Genomic DNA, 21,960 nt, shown 5'->3' on the forward strand with positions numbered 1-21,960 from the left:
ATGACTTCCAAACCTCGGGGTGTGTATCAATCCACAACAGGCCAACGAGAGAAATAAGACTACAGTACAATGATTTCTCTCTCTCAAGTCCTGAACTTTCTACATCTGTAGCTTTGGAATCCAAAATGGTGGGACTGGAGGAATCCAATTTTAGGAAAACAGTGTCGGAGAACTTCAGAGGAAATACCTCTCAGATTGGCTTTATTTATCTCCATCATCCTCTAACCCCTATCTCCTTGCTAAGGACTCTGTAAAGGACTAAAGTAGACACCAGAAGAGCAAACTGTAACCACCACTGGAGACCGGAGGCAAAGCACGCAAGGCCCAGTGCTGCCGCCGTGGCTGCTTCACATACGGTGAGAGGACGACTGGACACCAAGGGACAGTACCATCCTGTATCAGAACAGGAGCTCTCACCAGTGCTCACTAGGGCGGGCAGCAGGTTGGGGAGGGAGGCCATAATGCTTGTCGGCTCACTGAATCGTAAAATAAAATGTGCAGGTGGACCTGCCCTAAGCTACGAGTTCCATCAGTTAACACGTCAGAATTCATGCCCCAAATGTATAGACCACGGACAGGAAAACAAAACAACAACAAACAAAAAACTGTTGGCGTCGTCTTCCCAGTGCTAGAAACACAGATTCTCTGAATAACCTGACATCACTTAGCTAAAAATCAGAAGATAGCTCAGGCACTAAGAGTAGATGATACCCATTAGGGTTTGGAAGGATTTCAGTGGCTTGCTGGCCAGAAGACACCAAGTGCCTGACAAGCAGCTTCTGTAAAGGAAGCCAAAGGAGGGCTGGGGACCGGGGGCTGGCAGAGGCTCTGGGCTGCTCCTCTCTGCAAGGGGGAGGGCGGGGGGATCCACATCGGACAAGGCAGCCTACTATTAGGGCTTTCAGGCCTTAAGATCCCCCAGGAAAAGGTGAGGAACAAAGCAAGCCCGCTAGTTACAGCTTATTGAAATTTCTCCCCAAGTTCCATGCCAGCGGTGGGTTCTCAGGAGCTTCTGAATGTGAAGAGGTTTAACCTCTATCCTTTATCTCGATAGCAAAGAAGGGAAGCGCTGGACTGATTTGGGGGGATAAATGTCTGCTATTTCTCAGTTAGCAGAAAACACTTTTATGCCTGGAAAAAACCCAAAGGCTGTTCTTTAAAGGTACCCTGAGATTCAAATACTAATTGGCAGCACACTGGCCTCAACCCAGGGAGTGAAGGAAGAAATCATCGAGTCTCCTGAAGGCCGAGTGCTGAGAGCAGATTTCCCTCCGGAGTCAGACAAGTCCAGGTCACCTTTATCACCGAAAGAGCATTTCGGCATCCAAATCGGGAATACACAGGGAAAACTCTCAAGTTTGTACCGCAGCTAAATTTTGGCCAAATGAACTCCAAACTTAAGAACATGATTTTACACACAACAAGAAATCACTTTAAGGAACTTGCTATTCCTAGACAGACCGTCCTCTTTCCAGATAAAAGATATTCCAGAAAGTCTGAAATAAATTCTTGCAGAAGAACAATAAGGGACACCTGGGACACCCCCCCCAACCCCCTAAGGTACCAGGGAAAGACAACTGGATTTTCTATAAGAGAATAATGGACTGATGGGCCAGGGATTAGCCTTAAAATAGCAAGTCTATATCTTGTTAACTGGCTTAAGAAGATAAACACGTAAGAAAAAGTCATTCATTTGTGAAGTGACTTCTTACAAAAAATACAGTTCAGAAACAGGACTGAAAATATGACAACCCCACCCGCCCGTGTTGATAATTATTACCATGACTTCTGGGCTACTATTTCCATTCAGGTCATTCTGTGTAAATCCTTCAAATTCTTCGGTCTCTGAGTCAGTGTCCTCTATAAAAATTCTTCTTAGCTCTTCCGTGAAGTATTTGGAATGGAAACAGACATCCTGCTAAATTAAAAACACACAAATGTCATAAAGAAAGAAGAACAGAGGTGAGCAGTGCGGGGGGGGGCACGCTAGGGGACAGTGAAAAGTTGTTTAATGGCGAGTATCTGTTCGAGGTGATGAAAACATTCTGGATAACGGGGACAGCTGCACAACCCCGTGTGTGTCCTTAATGCCACTTAGCGTCTTGCTGGCAAGAAACGGGGCACTCGCCTACATTTGAAAAATGGTGAAATGGTCAACTTTATGTTATGTATATTTTACCACAATAACCAAACACACACAGAGACACACATTTTTCTATAGACTACGGAAGGAGAACAATTGAACAATTTGAAACCATCAAACAACTATACCATTTCGAAAAGTCAGCACGGCCACAGGCTCAGCCGGCTTCTCCTGTGACTGCTGAGTGCTGACGGCCTTCAGCTCCTGCCAGGGCTGGCCATCAGGAAGGTCTGCTGTCCCACAGAACCGAACGCACACGGGACGGAGCCAGGAGGAGAAACCCTGGCTCCCTGCCACGGGCTGGCTTTCCTTCCTGGCAGCCACCCAAAGCCGTCTCCCCTAAGTCAGTGAGCACACCTCCCACCTGCCTTCCAGAGACAGCAAGTTTCTGCGCAGGAAAGGGCCAGAGCCTTCCACACCGCTCCCTGCCCACTGTGCGCCGTGACCACCCACGGCAGGCGCGGATGGGAGCGCCAAGCCCCCAGCCCCCAGGAGAGCCTCTCCTGCAGGAGGTCCGAGGCCAGCAACACCGACAGGTGCAAGTTGGCAGAAGGAAAACCGCGCTAGGACTCTTAAAAAGGAAAGACCTTTTGGAATGAATTTTCTGTCTTTCGAACCAATCGAAGGCAAGAAACCGGACTCTCGAAATGGCTCTCTTCAAAGAAAGGAGGGAACAGACAGACCCGCAGTACAGAAAGGAGACCCACAAACCTGCCTCCCCCAGGCTGGCACCAGGGCTGGCGCGTGTCCCCAGCTGCCTCTGACGTCTCTTCCTCCCGCACCCGATATAGCAGTGACCCCTCATCACACCGCGTTCGGCTGGAGAATCTTTATCTCCCCCACTGCCTCTCCCTGACTTTAATTATATACTTCTTCAAGCTCAGATCATCTCTGGAGAAAAATAGATATAATAGATGAGTGGGAAAATTTATAGGGGGATAGAGAAAGAAATGTCTATATCCAGCATTTTTTTAAGCTTAAATATCTCCTATGAATTATTACGGGTAATTGGAGTGAGTGTGCTTGGAGCTAAATTACTTTGTTCCTTTGTTGATAGCTGTGGTGCAGCTGCTTGAAAAAAAAATACAAACACAAAAGGGAAGTTTCTTTAAAGTGAAATTCAAATTGTGCTTAAGGAAGAACAAAGTCAACACTGCTGCATCCTGTGCGTGAGTTCACGCGGCTTCTCCCGGCTGGTTGACACGGATCATGAGTGTGTGTGGTCAGGCTGCAGAAGCAACAGGCCCGGGCTGATTTTTAAGAAAGACTGCTGCACAGCGGGCTGCCGAAGCAGCCCCCGACAAACCTGCCACCTCCAAGAGCAGGAAACATCTGGCTCACGGAGCCCTGAGCTGGCCTCTGCAGGCGGCCCGGCGGCACTGCGGGCCTATGTGTGCGTTTCATCGTATACCCACGGTCCCTGCCTGGGGCCGAGAGAGAACAAGCCCCGTCTTAGAGCAGCCAGTTCCCACCTCCTGCTCCTCTGGCTCGCTTTACCCTTTGAGCTGGCCTCACAGGGAACTAGTCGGCCTGGGAGAAAGCAGTATCTTTGGTGACCAGATTGAACACCAAAACACGCAGCCACAGTCCTACACCAAGGCCCCTGCTTTTCTTCTCCTCATTCCACAAGATACAAAGACTGTTTTGGGGGCGGCTGGGTGGCACGGTCAGTTAAGCATCCAACTCTTGATCTCAGCTCAGGTCTTAATCTCAGGGTCGTGAGTTCAAGCCCTACTCTGGGCTCCTTGCTGTGCATGGAGCAGACTTAAAAAAAACAAAACAAAACAAACAAAAAAACGTTCTTAATGTGAGTCTGTATAAAGCAGAACAACCACTCCACGGTCTCACTGCGTCTTGGCTACAACCCTCACATAGCTCTTTGCTCTCCAGAACTGGTTACCCTTTAAAGTCAGTAGCAGGCAGAATGCTCTGGCCCTGGGTCCCCTGTATCTATCTCCCATGATCAAGACCGTAAGCAAATACCAGATGAGAAGAGGGGCTGACAGGGTGGTTACACTTTTTATTTTGAAGCTCATGGGACATGACGAAACCGACTGGAAAATGACAGTGAGCTGAACCAGTCGGACCAACATCCCACCTCAATTCCACGCCATGGGGCCTCCTTCACCAATGGATGCTGAACGCACAGAACACGAGGACAGGGACAACACACGTAAGCGGTCCAACCAGCGGAGCTGGAAAGCATCGTGCACGTGTGAGGGGCCTCCCACTGCGGAGGGAACAGTCCAGTAGGCAGCGGGACAGAGGTGACGATCCGTGTTGTAAGGGAGACGTGAGCAATACCGCACACAGAAAGAAAAAGAAAATCCAGCAAGATTTCAGGCAGCAGCAGCATTTGAACTGGAGCTGAACGGGGGCGGACTCCAGAAAAATGAGGAGAGGACACAAAAGCAGAATGAACAGCACAGACCAGCATACGAGGAGGGTGTCCGTGCGGCTTCTGGTCCCTGCAGCACAGGGAGCAGTGAGAGGGACGAGGCTGCCAAGGGACGCTCCCAGATTTCAAGCATCCCAGCCTGGACGCTTCTCAGATGTGGGGGCCTAGACAAGTCACCTCACTGCCCCGAGCTTCAGTCTCGCCCCTGTGAAACAGGGGTGACAACACCCCCATGCTGTGCTGGGAGGTGCTGCGTCAGGGCGAGCTGTATGGAAAGCACATGGCCACGGGCCCTCTCAGGCACACCGGCGACCCCCCCCACCCCGGGCAGGGGGAGCAGGAAGGGTGGGCTGGGCGCGGCCACACAGAAGCAGCCGCGCTCAGAGCAGCAAAAGCAGCTGTTCTGGCTTTTCTGTTCTACATTTTTGTATTGAGCCTAGTGGCCACGGAGTGTTAGTTTCACGTGTACAATACACTGACTCGCCTTCTTCACACCTTCTTTTACCTTAAGCTCACGAGGGTCGCTACCATCTGTCCCCACGCGACTCTGTTACAGTACCATCGACTATACTCCCTGTGCCCTACCTGTTCCCTGCAACTGGAAGCCTGCGCCTCCCTCGCCCTTCCCCCATCTTGCCCATCTCCCTACCCGCCCCCCCCCCCCCCCCCCCCGCTGGCAACCATCAGCTTGTTCTTTGTATTTATAGGTCCGGTTCTGCTTTTTATTTAATTTTTAGATTCCATATGAGTGAAATCATATGGTCTCTGTCTTTCTCTGACTTACTTCACTCAGCACACTACCCTCTAGGTCCATCCACGTTGCTGCAAATGGCGGAAAAACCTCATCCCTTTAACGGCTGCACAGTATTCCGTCGTGCGTATACTCAGCATCTTCCTTATCCCTTCTTTTACTGATCGACACTTCGGGTGCTCCCTTATCTCATCATCAGGAAAATGCAGATCAAAACCACACTGCGGTATCCCCTTACACCTGTCAGAATGGCTAAAATCAAGCGTTGGTGAGGATGTGGAGAGAAAGGGTTCCCCGGGCACTGCTGGCAGGAATGCACACTGGCGGGAATCCACAGGGGCAGCCACGGTGGAAGACAGCACGGAGGGTCCTCCGGAAATTAAAAATAGTGCAATAGTCATTTCACTACTGGGTATTTACCCAAAACGCTAATTATACAGCTGTATGTTTACTGCAGTATTATTTACAACAGCAAAGATACGGAAGCTGCTCGGTGTCGTGATTCCCACTGCACTGCTGGGCTCCAGGCTCAGCTCTTCAGGCCCATCCTGCTCTGCTCAGAAATGCCCCTCACGGTGGACCCCAGGCTCCACTCTCGCTCACTGGCTGACCATGCTCAAATGGCTGCTGAATAAGGCAAGGAGCATGACCAGAGCTCAGTTCTGTAACTGAGATAAGGGGCTATGAGGACCAGGGGAGCTGAAGAAGGGAGGGGAAGGGGGAGGGGGAGAGCAACATGGCAGAGAGTCACAGACACGTGCAAGGGAGTCGGAGAGATGGGAGAGGAGGAGGGGGTCGCAAATACCAAAGACCAAGATAAAAATGAGGAAGACAAAGGGACAACAAGGGGAGGGAAACAGTGAGTTCAAGACTGGTCCAACTGGCAGTCAGCCGTACACGTGGGGCTTGAGAGAGAAGCTAAGCCATCAAGAACCTGCAGGTAATGGCTGAAAGCAGGCTGGGCCCTAGATCACTAAGAGAAAAGGTCCGAAGACAAAATCTTGAGGCAAATCCACGGATGGGGACGGGAGACAGAAGACATGACCGTGAAGTATGAAACACATGAGAGAAAGGGAGAGACCAAAGGGAGTGGCAGCAGGTGGCTGGTGGGTCAAATGAGACAGCACGTCAAGTGCGGACCACAGAGACCAGGGAGGCCCCCGCACCCGGGCAAGACCTGCTCCCACAGAGGCTGGAACTTCCCTAATATAATTAATTGCTTCTCCTCCTGCACCTGCCCAGTCGAAGCTAGGTGGGTTTAATTTACAGCCTCTAAAGAAGCTGTGGTCAAGGGAGAATGAAGAATTTTGAGAGCCACAATGAATGCAGAAGAAAATGCCCCCAAAGGCTAGCGACTTCGGCCATGCTCCTGTTAAGGCACAACAGAAACCTCCAGGAAACGAACTCTCAGAGAAATGTAACTTGTGTTTGCTAGAGATCAAAGGAATCCAAGAAAGAGTCACGCCCTCGCCAGCAATTCCAAGAGTGAGGTGCCAAGAGAACCACGCTCCAGGAGCACGGAGACACGGCTGACTCACGGCAACCACGCGTTCCTGCACGGCACTGTGGTGGGGACGGGCGCTGTGCGGGCCCAGCCCTCCCCGGCCGGCCAAGCAGGGACACTCTGCAGCCTCAACACAGGCTGCAGCCCCGACATTGCAAAGAAAATGGATCTGACCATGTGAGGCCCCATTTAAAAAAAAAAAAAAATTATCGTACACGGAAAGGGCTTAAACAGTAAAAGTGATCTAGGTACTCTCACTGGTTCTTGAAACATGAAGGCACAACACTTTTAAAATAAAATGTTTGAAGGTTAACTGCTATCACCAATCTCAGGCCAAATTCAAGTCAAAGAATACCCGAACCAAGACCCAGGCTTCCAGAAGACCGTGCCTTCCATGAAAGGAAGCATCCATACCTGTTTCCCTGACTCCAATGAGTCAAAACTATCACAGCTCTCCTCTGATGACAGGGTTTCCATGGGAACATCATCTTGGAAACCGACAAACTCTTCATCATCACTGGGGGCATTAAAGATGTCAGCTACTTCTTTAGGGATCTGTTTTGGATTCAAAAAAGAAGGAGGATCAAACCAGGGGCTGTTAGCATCACTTAGGGGAATCTTGTAGAGAGCAGGAGGAATTAGCATCTCCTAGCTCTATCGATCTGCCCAGGTCGCCCAGAAGAGCCCAGTAACCCCGGAGCAGAATGTGCTTCGGCTGACTCCTCGTGGCAACAAAAGAAGGTGGGGGGAGGGGTGGAAGGACAAGCTGTTCTCAAACTCTAGAGATATATCCTATCTTACAGACAATGTCAGAGCCGTACCTAGACAGAAGCCATGTGTGATCTCTTCACAAAAAATAGTCATCGGTTTCTGAGAAACCAACGATCTATTTTTCTCCTACAGTGGATTTGTCTTCAAATGTCATCTATGTCAAAATAAGGTATTACTAAGCTCCTTTTTTTTTTTCATTTCCACCTATAGCTCTTTAATTTTTCTCTTCTTTGTCACCTGCGGATTCAGATATGGAAATTCATACAATGAAATAAGTAGCTTTTTTGTTCCTTGTTTATATTCTCAATCGAGTCATTTCAGAGTTCCAAGAGAATTCAAACACTGTTATAGGCAAGTATTCCAAGAATGTTGTCAGCACACTTCATCTAACAAGTATGTATCTGTTCAGAGTTCATTTTCATATGTTGACTACCTACTTGTTCCCAAGTTGAAACCCAAAGTAAGATGACAGAACGGTACAAATATCTACAGATTCTTCTCAGGGAGCTCCCGTGTGTCACCACGTTTGCTTCCTGTCTCTTTCAACAAACATTAAGTGGAACCATAGGCACTGGCTAGTATGTCACAGATTCTGACCTAGAGAAACGGCCATTTAGTATGAGCCAACTTAATCCATGCATATATATATATTTTTTAATTTTATTTATTTGAGAGAGTGAGTGAGTGCACCCAAACACGGGGAGGGGCAAAGAGGAGAGGGAGGAGCAGACTCCCCGCTGAGCAGGTGGGGCTCCTTCCCAGGACCCTGGGATCATGACCTGAGCCGAAGGAAGGCAGACACTTAACCGACTGAGCCACCCAGGCGCCGCAACCTGTGTATACTTAAAGTAAATTGCAGACATCATACTAATTCACCCTAAAATACTTCCGCACACATCTCCTGAGAACAAAAAACATTCTCCTATAGAGCCATAAAACTACAACCGTACCTAAAATAATTAACATTCATTCAATAATATCATTTACTACAAGTTCATATTTAAATGTGTGCAACTGTCCCCAAAATGTCTTCAATAACTTTGGGGGACAAAGGGGATCCATTCAAGCAAAGATCACGCATTGTATTTGTTTTATTTATGACACTATTTTTTGTTGCTTTTCACAACACTGACATCATTTACATAGCCCAAGACGACAGCCTTCTCAAACATCATACATTCTGAGCTTGTCTGACTGGTTCCTGATACATTTAAGTGAAATATTTCTGGCAACAATTCTATACAGATGACATGCACTTCTCAAAGCAATGCATAAAGAGGCACGATATGTCAGATTATCCCCTATTAATTGGTGTTTTTTAAAACATAATTGTGTAATTTTTCAAACATAATCCTAAGTAGGTAGGACGGTATAATGAACACACACATGGATCTTGGAGCAGTTCTGTGCCCATGGCTAATCTTGCTCCGCCTGTATCCCTACCCAACTGCCCTCCTTCCAAATCTTGAAGCAAATGAAGATACAGTATCATTTCACCCTGTATCATCAGCAAATACACAGTCTGTGTTCACAGTTCTGTTAACCTATTTTTTTTAACTCACGGTTTATTTCTATCATGATTTGAATAAGGTCCACACATTGGTCAACAGGTCCCTCAAGTCTTTTCTCATGTGTCCTTTTTTTTCTTTGGCAACTTATTTTTGAAGAAACTGGGTCATTTGTGGAGTTTGCTAGAGTCTGGAAGGTTGCAGTTGCAAGATGATATTTAAAGACTCCTATGTCCCCAGGGATTTCCTATGACTTGGTAGTGAAGTTACAAGCTCAGTCAGATTCAAGTTTACTTCTTTCTTTCAAAACGGTGACTGCTTCCTAGGTAGTACTGCACATCGCGTCGGCGCTCTCGGATTTCTAGTGGTGATGCTCTCTGACCAACGAGGTAGGGTGTGCCGTATTTCTCCCCAGCAAAAATACCTTTTCCCCTCTGTATCTAGGAAGCAGTGAGTAGGGTGATATTTCACATTCTGTGATTATCCTTCCCCCTGATTGATGACAACTCACTCGGGGGTTTCAGCTCCATTGACAGCTCTTACCTGAATCAATGACTGCACAGTAGGGGGTGCAAAATGGTCATTTTCAAATTCTATTCATTCTTCATATATTAGCTGGCATTCTTCTATAACACAATATTCTCTCTCTCTCTCTTGCTATCTCTCCCTCTCTCTGCCTCTCTCACTCCCATGTAGATTCATGGAATTTTTTTTTAAATTCAATGTGCTATAATACATTACTGTCACCATTCTTTCTGATGCTCAAATTGTCCTAAATTTGGCCATTGGGAGCTCCTTCAAGTCAGTTTCTGTGTCCTTTTGACACAACTCTAACGGTCTTTGGGCACCTCTTTGCTTTCCGGCATAAGTGTACCAAGCTAGCCTTATACTTCATCACCTGCCCCAGACCTTGGATCAGCCATTTTCCCAAGGTGCACAGGCACTAAGAAATCCGATGTGGGGACTTGGTATCCTCCTTGCTAGTTGAGTATCATTGCTTCTAAGCTCTTTGGACGTAATCAGCATATTTTAAATGTCTTAAATCACACATTCACGGTGACACCCTGAATTCAAATCCGAAAGGACAGGATTCTTCCTCACCTCCCTCAATCCCACATTATTTCCCTTTCCCCATAAAGAAAGCTCCAACTCTCAGTATTTTTCATACGCTTACCCATTTGCTTTATCTACAATACACACGAAACAGTTTCAAACTTATACCACTACCACCACTACCAACAATAACCATCAACAACAACCAAGTTTAAGATTTCTTTGCAGTTCTTTCCATCCCTGGGATATAGGCCCACTATTTCCTAGATCGTTGCCCTGAGATAACCTGACAATCTCTGTTCTTGGGGATGCAAAGGTACTTTATCTCTACTTCCCATTTCATCACGTGAGTATTAAAGAGATGCCCTCAAGGGTTGAGATTTTAATATAATAATTTTTACTGCTACAAGACATTCTTTTTTTTTTTTTTTTTTTTTTTTTTTTTAGCGATAGGAAGGGGAGGGGTAGAGGGAGAGAGAGAATCTTAAGCAGGCTCAATCTCACGACCCTGAGATCATGACCTGAGCCAAAATGAAGAGCTGGACACTGAACTACTGAGCCACCCAGGCGCCTCGACCGCAACAAGCCACTTTTATGTGAAACTGGCATTTAGAATGATGACAACAATAACTCTGTCTTTGTGGAACCCTAGGGATTCCCTAGACCACACCATGTGGCACTAACACACACAGAGTTGTACTTTCAAGTTACTTCAATTCTTCGAATTTTTTTCTGTGCATTGAATTAGTTTTACAGTTAGGTTCATTTCAGAAATCACTAATCTCTAATCTTGTTTTTATCATGATTTTAATGCTTGTTTAAAAAACGATTAGAAAGTCAATGGTTCAATCAAAGGACATTTAACATTTGGTTTATAGAGAACACAAACCTAGAATGAATATGCCAAGTTTAACGGTGTCAGGGGATTAACACACACACTCTCCCACCATCTAATGAAATCACCTCTTGGGACAAAGGGGCAGACACAGAAGTAGAGTTCCAGGAACAGTAACAAAAAAAAACGTGCCACATTTATGCCAGGAGCTCCTAACGAAGCCTGAAACAGTTCTTGGGAGAAAAATGCAACTTTTCATAAGGAGGTAAATTTAACAGTATTTGGCACCCCTTATCTTTTCATAGGTACTTTTTAGTAGTTTTGTCATGAAACCAACATGCCAAGATAACACTCGTCACAAGAGAAACAGAGAATACTTATCGGAGTGTAAGTGTGTAACATTACGGAACAGCCCCCGAGTTCGGTCCCTGCAGCGGCAGAAAGAGATTGGTTTCCATCGTCTGCTTTCTGACTTAGCACCATTCTGTGAATCAGAAAGCTCTGCCGGCCCAGAAGCTTGTTTTAACCTAAGAAGGTTAAAGGAGGAGGAGTACGCCCTGTCATGATTTCATGGAAGCGCCTGGAAGGAACAGAGAGGCTGGCAATATGGAGAACCTGCTTCCGGGACAACTGCATCAGCCTGGGTACAGCTGCTGCGAAGCCTGTCTCCCCCCCCCCCCCCAGCTCATCTAGGACGTCACGTCTGCTCCAGAGTCTGTCCCAGAAGTCCCACGAGGGGGCTGTAATGACCAATTAGGAACAAAAGGAAAGAACACTTGGAAAAAAGCAAAAACCAGTACACATTCTAGGGGCCACGGGGCTGTTTCTTGCTGCCTAACCTCACAAGGTGTGAAGAGAGGAGTTTCAGTCACAAGCTCCAAGATTTAGCAAAAGTCTCTGTTAGATATTCAAGGGTCTTCAGTGCAAGACACTGTTGAACAGAGTTGACAAAGAAATCAAGATTGCTATGCAAGGCACCTGCTAAGATTCATGGGGACGCCCTTCTAATGTGTGAGCGGTTCAGCAACCTTAACAGCACATTAGGCCCAAGGAGTGGTCATTTCCCTGTGCCTGTCACCAGGGAGCCCCTGGCTAGCTGCAGTGTGTAGACAGGGAGTGCGACAGACTTTTTTCTCCAAAGCTCATGCTCCGTTTGATTGCAACCCCACTCACAAGACTCACAAAATACTACTAGTACTACTACTGATAATAACAAAGCAAGTAACTGAAAAGAAAATATTAAAAACTGCCAACCAGTACATTTATGTATAGTAAACTTGCATATTAAGACAACTGCAATCTAGCTAACCAAAAAGAAATCAAGAAAATATCCTTCTGAAAGTGAAAAGACTGTTTAATGAACTATAATTTTTTAAAGTCCATACATTTATTCTATTCCTTTCATATACACTCACTACATCTGTCCGTGCTGTTCTTGTTGGGATAACAGTTTATCACCAAGAGTCAAGTGGGGACTAGGAGTCAAGTCAGCTACAAGGACACGGGAACTAGGGTGGAGCCCCCGGCACCTAACACGGGGCCCGGCCTAAAGCAGGTTATCACTAATCCACGCTGAAGGTATCGACAGGTATCTGCCCTTGTCGTGGGGTTCCTAGGGGAGGTGTGAAAGGCGCAGTCTATGCCATCCCTATACAAGAGGAATTAAAGAGTTTCACCTAGAACATGTGCATACAAAGCAGTCCCATTCACAGCTCCTCCTTCAGAAAGGACTACAGATCACCCACAGGCCCTCAACGGGACCCTAGCGCTCCTCTCGGGAACAAGGAATGCACTCTCAACAGTTTCGGGGGGCTAACAGGAGGAGGGTACGGCGGCCGCTCTGGGTAAGACACCACGGGCCGAGGCTCACTGGTGAGCTCAAGACACAGGCCCAGAAGGGGCGGCTACTCTCCGCGCCAGTAGGCCACTGCCACACAGGAACAGGGGTCCCGTGGGCTCCACCTTCAACCCTCCCAGAGAAGCCAGGCATCCCGGCCGTGCTGCGACATCTCCCAGTCGTCTAACGTCAGCTTCTAACGTGAGAACCAAACATCTACAGGCTGGATCTCACACTCGTTCAGGGAAGGCGCACAGCGGAACCATGGTGCTTTGTAGAACACCAAGAGACGTTTAGAGCGAAATTTCAAATATTACCAACGGTCTATCTACTAGTGTCTGGGACGAATAGTAGCGCACATGGAGTGCTAAGAAAACGAAGTAGAAAGAACTTCACAATAAATAGCGCGGCCACCCTCTTTCTCTACAACGAGGCAGCAGAGCGGTTCGGTGGTGGTGGCGGCCTTGTGGACAGAGAGGCAGATCCTTGTGAAGACCCCGACGGGCACAACCATAGCCCGCGAGGTGGAGCCCACTGACACCACTGAGAATGTCGAAGCCAAAGTCCAAGACAAGGAGGGCATCCCGCCTGACCAGCAGCGTCTGATTTCTGCAGGCGAACAGCTGGAGAATGCCCGCACTCTCTCCGACCACGATACCCAGAAGGAGCCCACCCTGCACTGGGCGCTGTGCCTGAGCCTTCCCGCCACGCCACGCGCAGGCCCAGAACTACGACTGCGCCAAGATGCTGGGCCGTGAGCGTTCTGCACGCCTGCGCGCCTGCGCGGACAGCGGCTGCCCCAAGCGCGCCACGGCAGCGATGGTGCCCAAGAAGGTCCCTCCACTGGGTCCGCCTTTGCCCCGAGGCCCCGCCCCCTCCATCAAGTTTCCCTTTCACTGACTGGAGCAGAAAAATCAATCTATTAATTAATTTAAAAACTGCCCTTCCCTGTTTGCTGCCGCACTACTGACAACAGCCACAAAGGGGACCCAGGTGTGCATCGATGGAAGAACGATGAAAACTCGTACACACGTATGACGAAGCATTCGTCAGCCTTAGGAAGGCAACTAAAAATACCAAATCCTGAAACTAACGTGACGGGTCCATTATACCTCCACAAATTAAAATAAACAAAGAACTAGTCTGAAACAGGCTGTCGGGGGAAGAGCCTGAGATGGCCCATCTTTAGCAAGTTCCCTGGTGACAGACACTAGTCTGCAGAACGCACGCTCACACGGAGCACAGAGCGTCAGGCCCGTCTTCTGTTCCTGACTCTGGGGTGTGACTTCTGCTTGACGCTAGCTCTCCCTGTGCTTATCTCACCCTCCTCGGACAGTTAGCTCTCACAGCGGACTCTCCAGCTCTCTGGCTGCTTTCTCACCATGCTACCCGCTCCAGCACCAAAAGCCGAGCCCTGTGCACTTAGGGGTATTTCATCACCATCTGATTCAGTGATGAGCATCACCAACTAACTCAGAGAAAAGGAAAGAAATCCCGTCACATGCTAGAACATGGATGAATCTTGAGGACGTTATGCTAGGGGAAATACGCCAGGCACAAAAAGACAAAGACTATGATTCCACTCATGTGAGACACTTCACGTGAGCAGGAAGTAGAAAGGAGGCTGCCAGGGGTGGAGGAGGGGAGTGGCTGTTTCATGGGTACAGAGTTTCCGTTTTACGAAATGATTGCCTGCCCAACAACTCATGGTTGACAACAATTTAAATGTGTCTGATGCTACTTAAAAATTTTTAAGAGGATCAATTTTAAGGTATGTATACCTTACCATGATTTTTTAAAATTCAGCAATAAAAGACCAACTTTAGAAGACAATTTAAAACTGTAGGGAAAATCTTCCTTTTTAAAAAATTTTTATTTAAATTCAAGTTAGTTAACATACAGTGTCTTATTAGTTTCAGGGGTAGAATTTAGTGATTCATCAGTTAGGTATAACACCCAGTGCTCATCACATCAAGTGCCCTCCTTCATGCCCATCACCCAGTTACCCCATCTCCCCCCCACCTCCCTCCAGCAGCCCTCCGTTTGTTCCCTATATTAAGTGTCTCTTATGGTTTGCCTCCCTCTGTTTTTGTCTTATTTTTCCTTCCCTTCCCCTATGTTCACCTGTTTTGTTTCTTAAATTCCACATGAGTGAAATCATATGGTATTTGTCTTTTCCTGACTTATTTTGCGATTAGCATAATAATACCCTCTACTTCCATCCACATCATTTAAATGGCAAGATTTCATTCTTTTTGATGGTTGAGTAATATTCCAGTGTGTGTGTGTGTGTGTGTGTGTGTGTGTGTGTACACACACCACCTCTTCCGTATCCATTCATCTGTTGATGGACATCTGGACTCAATATATTCTGGCTACTGTGAACATGGCTGCTATAGACAAGCGGGATTTGTTCCTGGGCTGCCAGGGTGGTTCGACATCCGTGAATCAATGTGAGACACCACATAAATAAAACAAAGCACAAGAACCATATGATCCTCTCAACAGATGCCAAAATAGCATTTGACAAAGTACAGCATCCTTTCTTTATAAAAACCCTCCACAGTGTAGGGATAGAAGGAACATACCTCAACATCATTAAGGCCCAAAATGAAAGACCCACAGCTAATATTCTCAATGGCGGGATAAACTGAGAGCTTTTCCCCTAAGGTCAGGAACACAACAGTGATGTCCACTATCACCACTGCTGTTCAACATAATACTAGATGTCCTAGCCGCAGCAATCAGACAACAGAAATAAATAAAAGGCATCCAAATTGGCAAAAAAGTCAAACTTTCACTTTTCACAGATGACATGATGCTCTATGTGGAAAACCCAAAAGACTCCAAGAAATTGCTAGAACTCATACAGGAATTCAGCAAAGTTGCAGGATATAAGATGAATGCACAGAAGTCTGTTGCATTTCTACACACTGACAAAGAAAATCTTCCCTCCTTAAATGAACGTACTCTTTTCACAAACTCACAGAGCAAGTCTGGACCTCCATCTGTTTCTTGTGCGACCAGCACTTGAGGGGGATGTGGTGTAAGAACCCAACGCTTCATCTAAGGCAGGTTCAGAAACATCACCTCCTGAGTCCAGGATTCAGCTTTAATGCCGGGCGGCACCACACCCTCAACCCAGGTACCTGGGCTCCGAAGCCCAGAAGCTCACTGCAAGTCTGGGTGACCGAGCTGTCTGCAGAACTAGACTGGGTTTAAAATCCAGCTTTGTTCTATCCCAGCCAAGCTATACTAATAAAAATCAATCCCGCCAAATTGCTGCTTGCTTCTTATTTAGTAGGGGCCCTTCCAGTATTTGAGAAGCACAAAGCAATGCTCTAGAGCTCTCCGTATCACTGTAACCACCTCACCCTAACCTTTAATTAAAATTCAATTAAATAAAAAAAAACTAATAAGCTATAAAAAGATGCCTCAAACTGCCAGCTGCTTTTCAATCAAGTCTTCACCTTTGAAAACAAATTAGCATACCGTTAACCTAAAATTCCATATTTTTTAAAATTAAGTGTAATTTTTTAAATTAAGGTTTTCTGTATCTCAATGATATAGAATTGTATTCTTCTTACATTAAGAAATACAACCTCCTAGCTGGAAGGCACATATTTATCATCTACTAGTTTTTGAAGGAAAGAAACTAAGATTCTTCTTAAAGGCCAATTGATTCCAGAGCTGATTTTGATAAAGCTTCAGGAAATGTTTCTTATTCCAGGGACAGTGTATAGATTTCACCTAGAAACAAATTCCATTTGTAGCCCTAAGGAACAGCACAAAAGAAATCTGTGCACACTACTGCATTTTCCTTTAGTGTTTTGAAAGCAATTTTGATAGCAAGGGCAGCAGAACTTGCAGGGTGTGAAAGAGGCTTTTACACAGAGGAAAGCGTTCCTTCAACCCTCCACATAGGGTTGTTTTGCATCATTTTCTATCTCAAACACTGTCATTTCTTTAAATCGCTTACGATTAAATTGGTCGATCCATAAGATACTTACATACCTTACACCATTTACAAAAACTAACTCAAAGAAGAGGACACCTAAATATAACACCTAAAACTCTAAAACTTCTGGGAGAAAATTTTTGTGACCTTAGAATTCTTTGATACGACACCAGAAGCAGAATACAGATTTTAAAAATTTATAAATTAGACAATCAAAATTAAAAACTTCCACCTTTCGTAAAACACTTAAAAGAGAATGACAAGAAAAAAACAACAGCCTGGGAGAAAATACCCACAAACCATACATCTGATAAAGGACCTGTACCCAAAATACATAAAGAACCCTCAAAACTCAGTAAGAAAAGAATCCTATTTAAACATGGGCAAAAGATGCGAGCAGACACTTTGCCAAAGATCCAGGGATGGCAGATAAGCACACGAAAAGATGTCTGACATCCACAGCCACTAGGGAAACGCAAATTAGAACTATGAGACCTGATTATCTACCTACCAGAATGGCTTAAGGAAACAGGACAACACCACGTGCTGACTGACAAGGATCTGGAGCAACCACCACTCTCCTAACGGTTGGCGGAAATGCAAAATGGTGCGACCACTTTGGAAAACAATTTGGCAGCTTCTCATCAAGTTAAAACATATTCTTACCACATGATCCAGCAACCCTGCTCCTAGGTGTTTACTGAAATGAAATGAAAACTTAGGTTCACAAAAAACTTGTCATCAGCAATTTTATTCCCAAACCCAGAAACAATCCAAATCAGCTGGGGAATGGATAAACCAAACACCGTACATCCACACCATGACTACTGCTGGCAGCAGAAAGGAATAAATTACTGATAGATACGATTACACGGATAACTCTCAGATGCATTAGGCCTAGTGAAAAAAGGCTACATATTGTCTGATTCCACTTATGTGACATGTTGGAAAAGGAGAAACTAGAGAGACAGAACACACATCAATGGCTGCCTGATGCTAGAGGTCAGAGGGAATTTTTGAGCGGTGATAAAAAGGATGAATTTTACTGTATATAAATTAAGCCTCGGTCAAAAAGAAAGAAAGAAATGATGTAGAAACAGTGGAACATACAGACTGCCTAGAAACGGACCCTAGTACATACAATTAAAATCTGATAGGAAAACCACCACAAATCAATGGGAAAGAGATGTCCGTAAGTCAATAAAGGATGCTGGCAAAACTGCCTATTTGAGGTGAATTCAACAGTCCATTTTGCTTCTCTCTTGATACTACCTATGAATCAGAAGATCAAAGAGTTAAAAGGTAAACAAACCATGGAGGAGAATATAATTTATGTGATATGCAGCTGGCCCTTGAATGAGGAAGACTTTAAGCCCCAAGTAAAGGAGATCAAAATGGAGAAGAGTAGTAGCATGGACCACTTAACAGTTCTAAATGCCTTGAAAAAAAAAAAACAAATTTAGGGGGGGGAAAAAAAACCCTTCGGAGAAAAGATCTGCCACGAATAGACAAATTATTGTTACTGAACAGTCCTTACAAAATGAAGTGTTCCAAGAGTCACACAGATAAAATAGGTAAAACAAAGAAAATTCATGAAAAAGGGAACACAGAGAAGGCTTAAAACATATTTCAAGTCTTTGGGGCGCCTGGGTGGCTCAGTCGTTAAGCGTCTGCCTTCGGCTCAGAGTGTGATCCTGGCGTTCTGGGATCGAGCCCCACATCAGGCTTCTCTGCTGGGAGCCTGCTTCTTCCTCTCCCACTCCCCCTGCTTGCCTCTCTCTCACTGGCTGTCTCTGTGTCAAATAAATAAATAAAATCTTAAAAATATATATATATTTCAAGTCTTCAACCTCCCTAAGTAATGAAAGCAAGAGAAATAAAGACAAGGTTCCTTCTCAGCTAGCAATCCAGCCATGCTTTCTGTCCGTTAAGAGCACGCTCGGCGATGGGGAGGATGTGACAAGACAAGCACCCTGACACAGAACTGGCGGGCGGACAGGCGGGCCTGAGGTTGCAAAACACCAATGTGGTCATGTACATCTAAAGCAGGGGAGTTCGTTTTTTAAAAGTATATGCGGTGAGATTTGAAAACCTCCAGAAAATATGGTTCAACTCGGAGTGATGGAGCATATGAACTATTTACTTATAGCTAAGAGGATCATAAGTCAAGGACGACCAGAGTGGGACGAGATCTCCTCCATCAACCGGAGCACCTCCCCTCAGAAAGGAGCAAACCTCAGCCTACTTACTCAAGGGCACGCAGCTCGCTCATACCCCTCCAAACGACATTCCAGCCAAATGCTGTTTTTCAATAAAATAACTACCTACTCGTTAGTATTTAGTATTTAATTCAATCAAAAAGCCTAAACTTACTAGGAGGCCGAAACCATGAACAACATGAAAAAAACTGACTAAACTGGACCTCGTCAAAACTAAAAACATTTCTTCATCAAAGGACATTATCAAGAAAGCGAAAGGCAACCTATGGAATGGGAGAAAGAGCGGCAAAACATTTAAGTGATAAGGACCCGGCATTCAGAATATACAAAGATCTCCAATGATGAAACAAAAAGCATCGCCCAATAGAAAAATGCACGAAGGGCTTGATACATATTTCTCCCCCCCCAAAAAATACATATATATAAATGAACAACGAATACATGAAAAGATGTTCAACGTCATTAGTCATTAGGGAAACGCAAATAAAAAATACAAGCTACCCCTTCACATCCTCTGAGTCCAAAAATCATGGGGAGAAAGTGTTGGAGAAGATGCGGTGAAGCCAGAACACTTATACACAGCTAGTGGGAATGCAGTGGTTCAGCCCCTACGGCAAACAGTTTGAGGATTCTTCAAAAAGTCAAACACAGAATTCCTGTGTGACCCGGCACTTTCATTCTTAGGTATATAACTAAAAGAACTGCAAAGAGGTGCTTCAGATACATGCATATGCATGTTAATAGGACTACTTACAGTAGCCAAAAGGTCCATCACAAATGAATGGGTAAGAAATTGCAGTATATACAATATAAAGAGGGCTATTATTCAGCTATAAAAAGGATGAAGCACCGATCCATGCTACGAGGTAGGTCAACCTGCAAAACATTATACTAAGTAAGAGAAGCCAGACCCAAAAGGTCCCATGAATTGTTCACTTTAAAATGGTTAATTTGATGTTATGTGAATTTCACCTAAATTTTTTTTAAAAACCCAAACTCATTATAATAATTGAAAGACTTATTAACCTACTATTCAAATTTGCCTATAATTATGTAAAAACAGGCAAGTGGTTTACTAAACACTGCAAATCATATGCAGAATGCAGTTCCTTACGACACCGACTGCAACATTCTAACCAATCAGGGACTGCCTCAAGGGACTGGTCCCTCTCTCACCTAACTCAATCTCCCGAAGGGAAAAGCTCCAGCCATTGCTCATGGAAGTCGCAAGGGACTACAAACCTACAAACGGCTGAGATGAAGAGTTTATGCATGGAGAAATACAACAGACCACCCAAAGCCCCAAGAAGTTGTTGGGTAAGACTCCTTGGGAAACCAAGGCATTCTAAAGCAGCACTGTACATCCGGGATGGGGAAAGCCTCACACCGGGCTGGACCAGGCCAGACACATGCTCAGCAAAGATGTGACAAGACTTTCAGGTTTCCAGGCTCAGAGCATGGCCAGCTAATCAATGAATGACTTCCCTGGCACAGAGCCAGTCTGCAAAGACCAGAAGAGGTGGCTGTTTCCTCAAACACCCACTTTTCAACAGAAGATCAAAGACTGTATACAGAGAGAAAACCTGGCCCATTCAAAGGAACAAAACAAACTGAGAGAGACTGTCCGGGAGGTAGCACAGACTGAGGATTTACTGGACAAGAGACAGCTACCTTAAATACACTCAAAGAACAAAAGGAAAACACAAAAAACTAAATTGGGAAAATGATACACAGTTAACCCTTGCACGCCACAGGTTGGGGCACCGACCCCCTCATACAGTTGAAAATCCACATGTAAATTTTGACTCCCCAAAACCTTAACTAATAGCCTACTGTTGACTAGAAGGCTTACCCATAACACAGAGTCCATTAACAGGTTTGATATGTTGCATGTGTTATACATTGTATTCTTACAATGAACTAAGCTAGAGAAAAGACCGTATTAAGAAAATCATAAGGATGATACATTTACAGTACTGGACTATAAAAAATCCATGTATAGTGGACCCACACAGTTGCAATCTGTGTTATTCAGGGTCAACTGTATAAGCAAAATGATATCAACAAGGAGAAATTATAAAAAAGGAACAGGAATTCTGGAGGTGAAAAAACATAACAGCCAAACTGAAAATTTCATTACAAGTTCAAAATCAAATTGAGGAGGCAGAGCAAAGAATGAGAGAGACTTTGACAAAATAACAACCGAAAACTTCTGAAGTTCGATGGGAGACTTGACGCTCCAATAAACCCCAAGAGGATAAACCCAAGAGACCCCCCACTGAGACACATAATCAAACCAGTGAAAGACAAAGAAAAAGAGAATATTGAAAGCAGCCAGAAAAAAGCAACGCATCACACACAAGAAATCCTCAAAAGGATTATCCGCTGATTGCTCAGAAGAACCTTGGAGGCCAGAAGACAGTGGAATGATATATTTGAAGTACTGAAAGAAAAAACTGTCAACCAAGAACTCTTTATCTGGCAGAAGTGTCCTTTAAAAATGAGGGAGAAATTCAGACATTACCAGATAAACAAAAGCTGAGAGTTCACTGGCACCAGACCTAACAAGGAATCCTAAAGGGGGTTCTTCAAGATGAAATGAAAGGGCACTAGAGAGTAGGAAAAAAGCCGTAGGAAAGACAAAGTTCTGAAGTAAAATATAAATACTGGTATTAATATAAATTCAGCCTATAATTTCACGTGTTGTTTTCCACAGTATAAAAATGCACCTGTGAGTCTGTGGTGCACGATGCACAGAGACAGAAGTGGTGACACCGGTAACAAAAGGAGGGGAGGAGCCGTGGAGCAGCAAAGTTTCTGTATGCCACTGACCAACTGGTGTCATTCAAATTAGATTATTTCAATTGTAGAAAGTTATATGTAACCCCCAAGCTAACCACAGAGGGAAAAATCTAAAGAATACATAGAAAAGGAAAAGAGGGTACCAAAACATGCCATTTAGCAACAAAACACAAAGGTAGGT

At 45.2% G+C, this 21,960-nt stretch overlaps 1 protein-coding gene across 11 annotated transcripts in view; it reads right to left on the reverse strand.

Annotated features, from left to right (window-relative positions):
* The window catches only part of CDCA7L (cell division cycle associated 7 like), a 43,584-nt gene that overhangs the window by 8,217 nt on the left and 13,407 nt on the right, over positions 1–21,960 (reverse strand). For 4 of the 11 annotated variants that reach the window (XM_048212912.2, XM_026507315.4, XM_026507324.4 and 1 more), the window contains exons 2-3: positions 7,211–7,351; positions 1,781–1,918 (exon numbers count right to left, since the gene is read on the reverse strand). In XM_048212912.2, the coding sequence (XP_048068869.1) occupies positions 1,781–1,918; positions 7,211–7,351 (279 nt within the window). The remainder of the gene's footprint in view (positions 1–1,780; positions 1,919–7,210; positions 7,352–21,960) is intronic. The other 7 variants (XM_048212915.2, XM_048212913.2, XM_026507341.4 and 4 more) reach the window with 3 other exon arrangements.

Source organism: Ursus arctos, unplaced genomic scaffold, assembly GCF_023065955.2.
Source record: "Ursus arctos isolate Adak ecotype North America unplaced genomic scaffold, UrsArc2.0 scaffold_3, whole genome shotgun sequence".
Taxonomy (NCBI): domain Eukaryota; kingdom Metazoa; phylum Chordata; class Mammalia; order Carnivora; family Ursidae; genus Ursus; species Ursus arctos.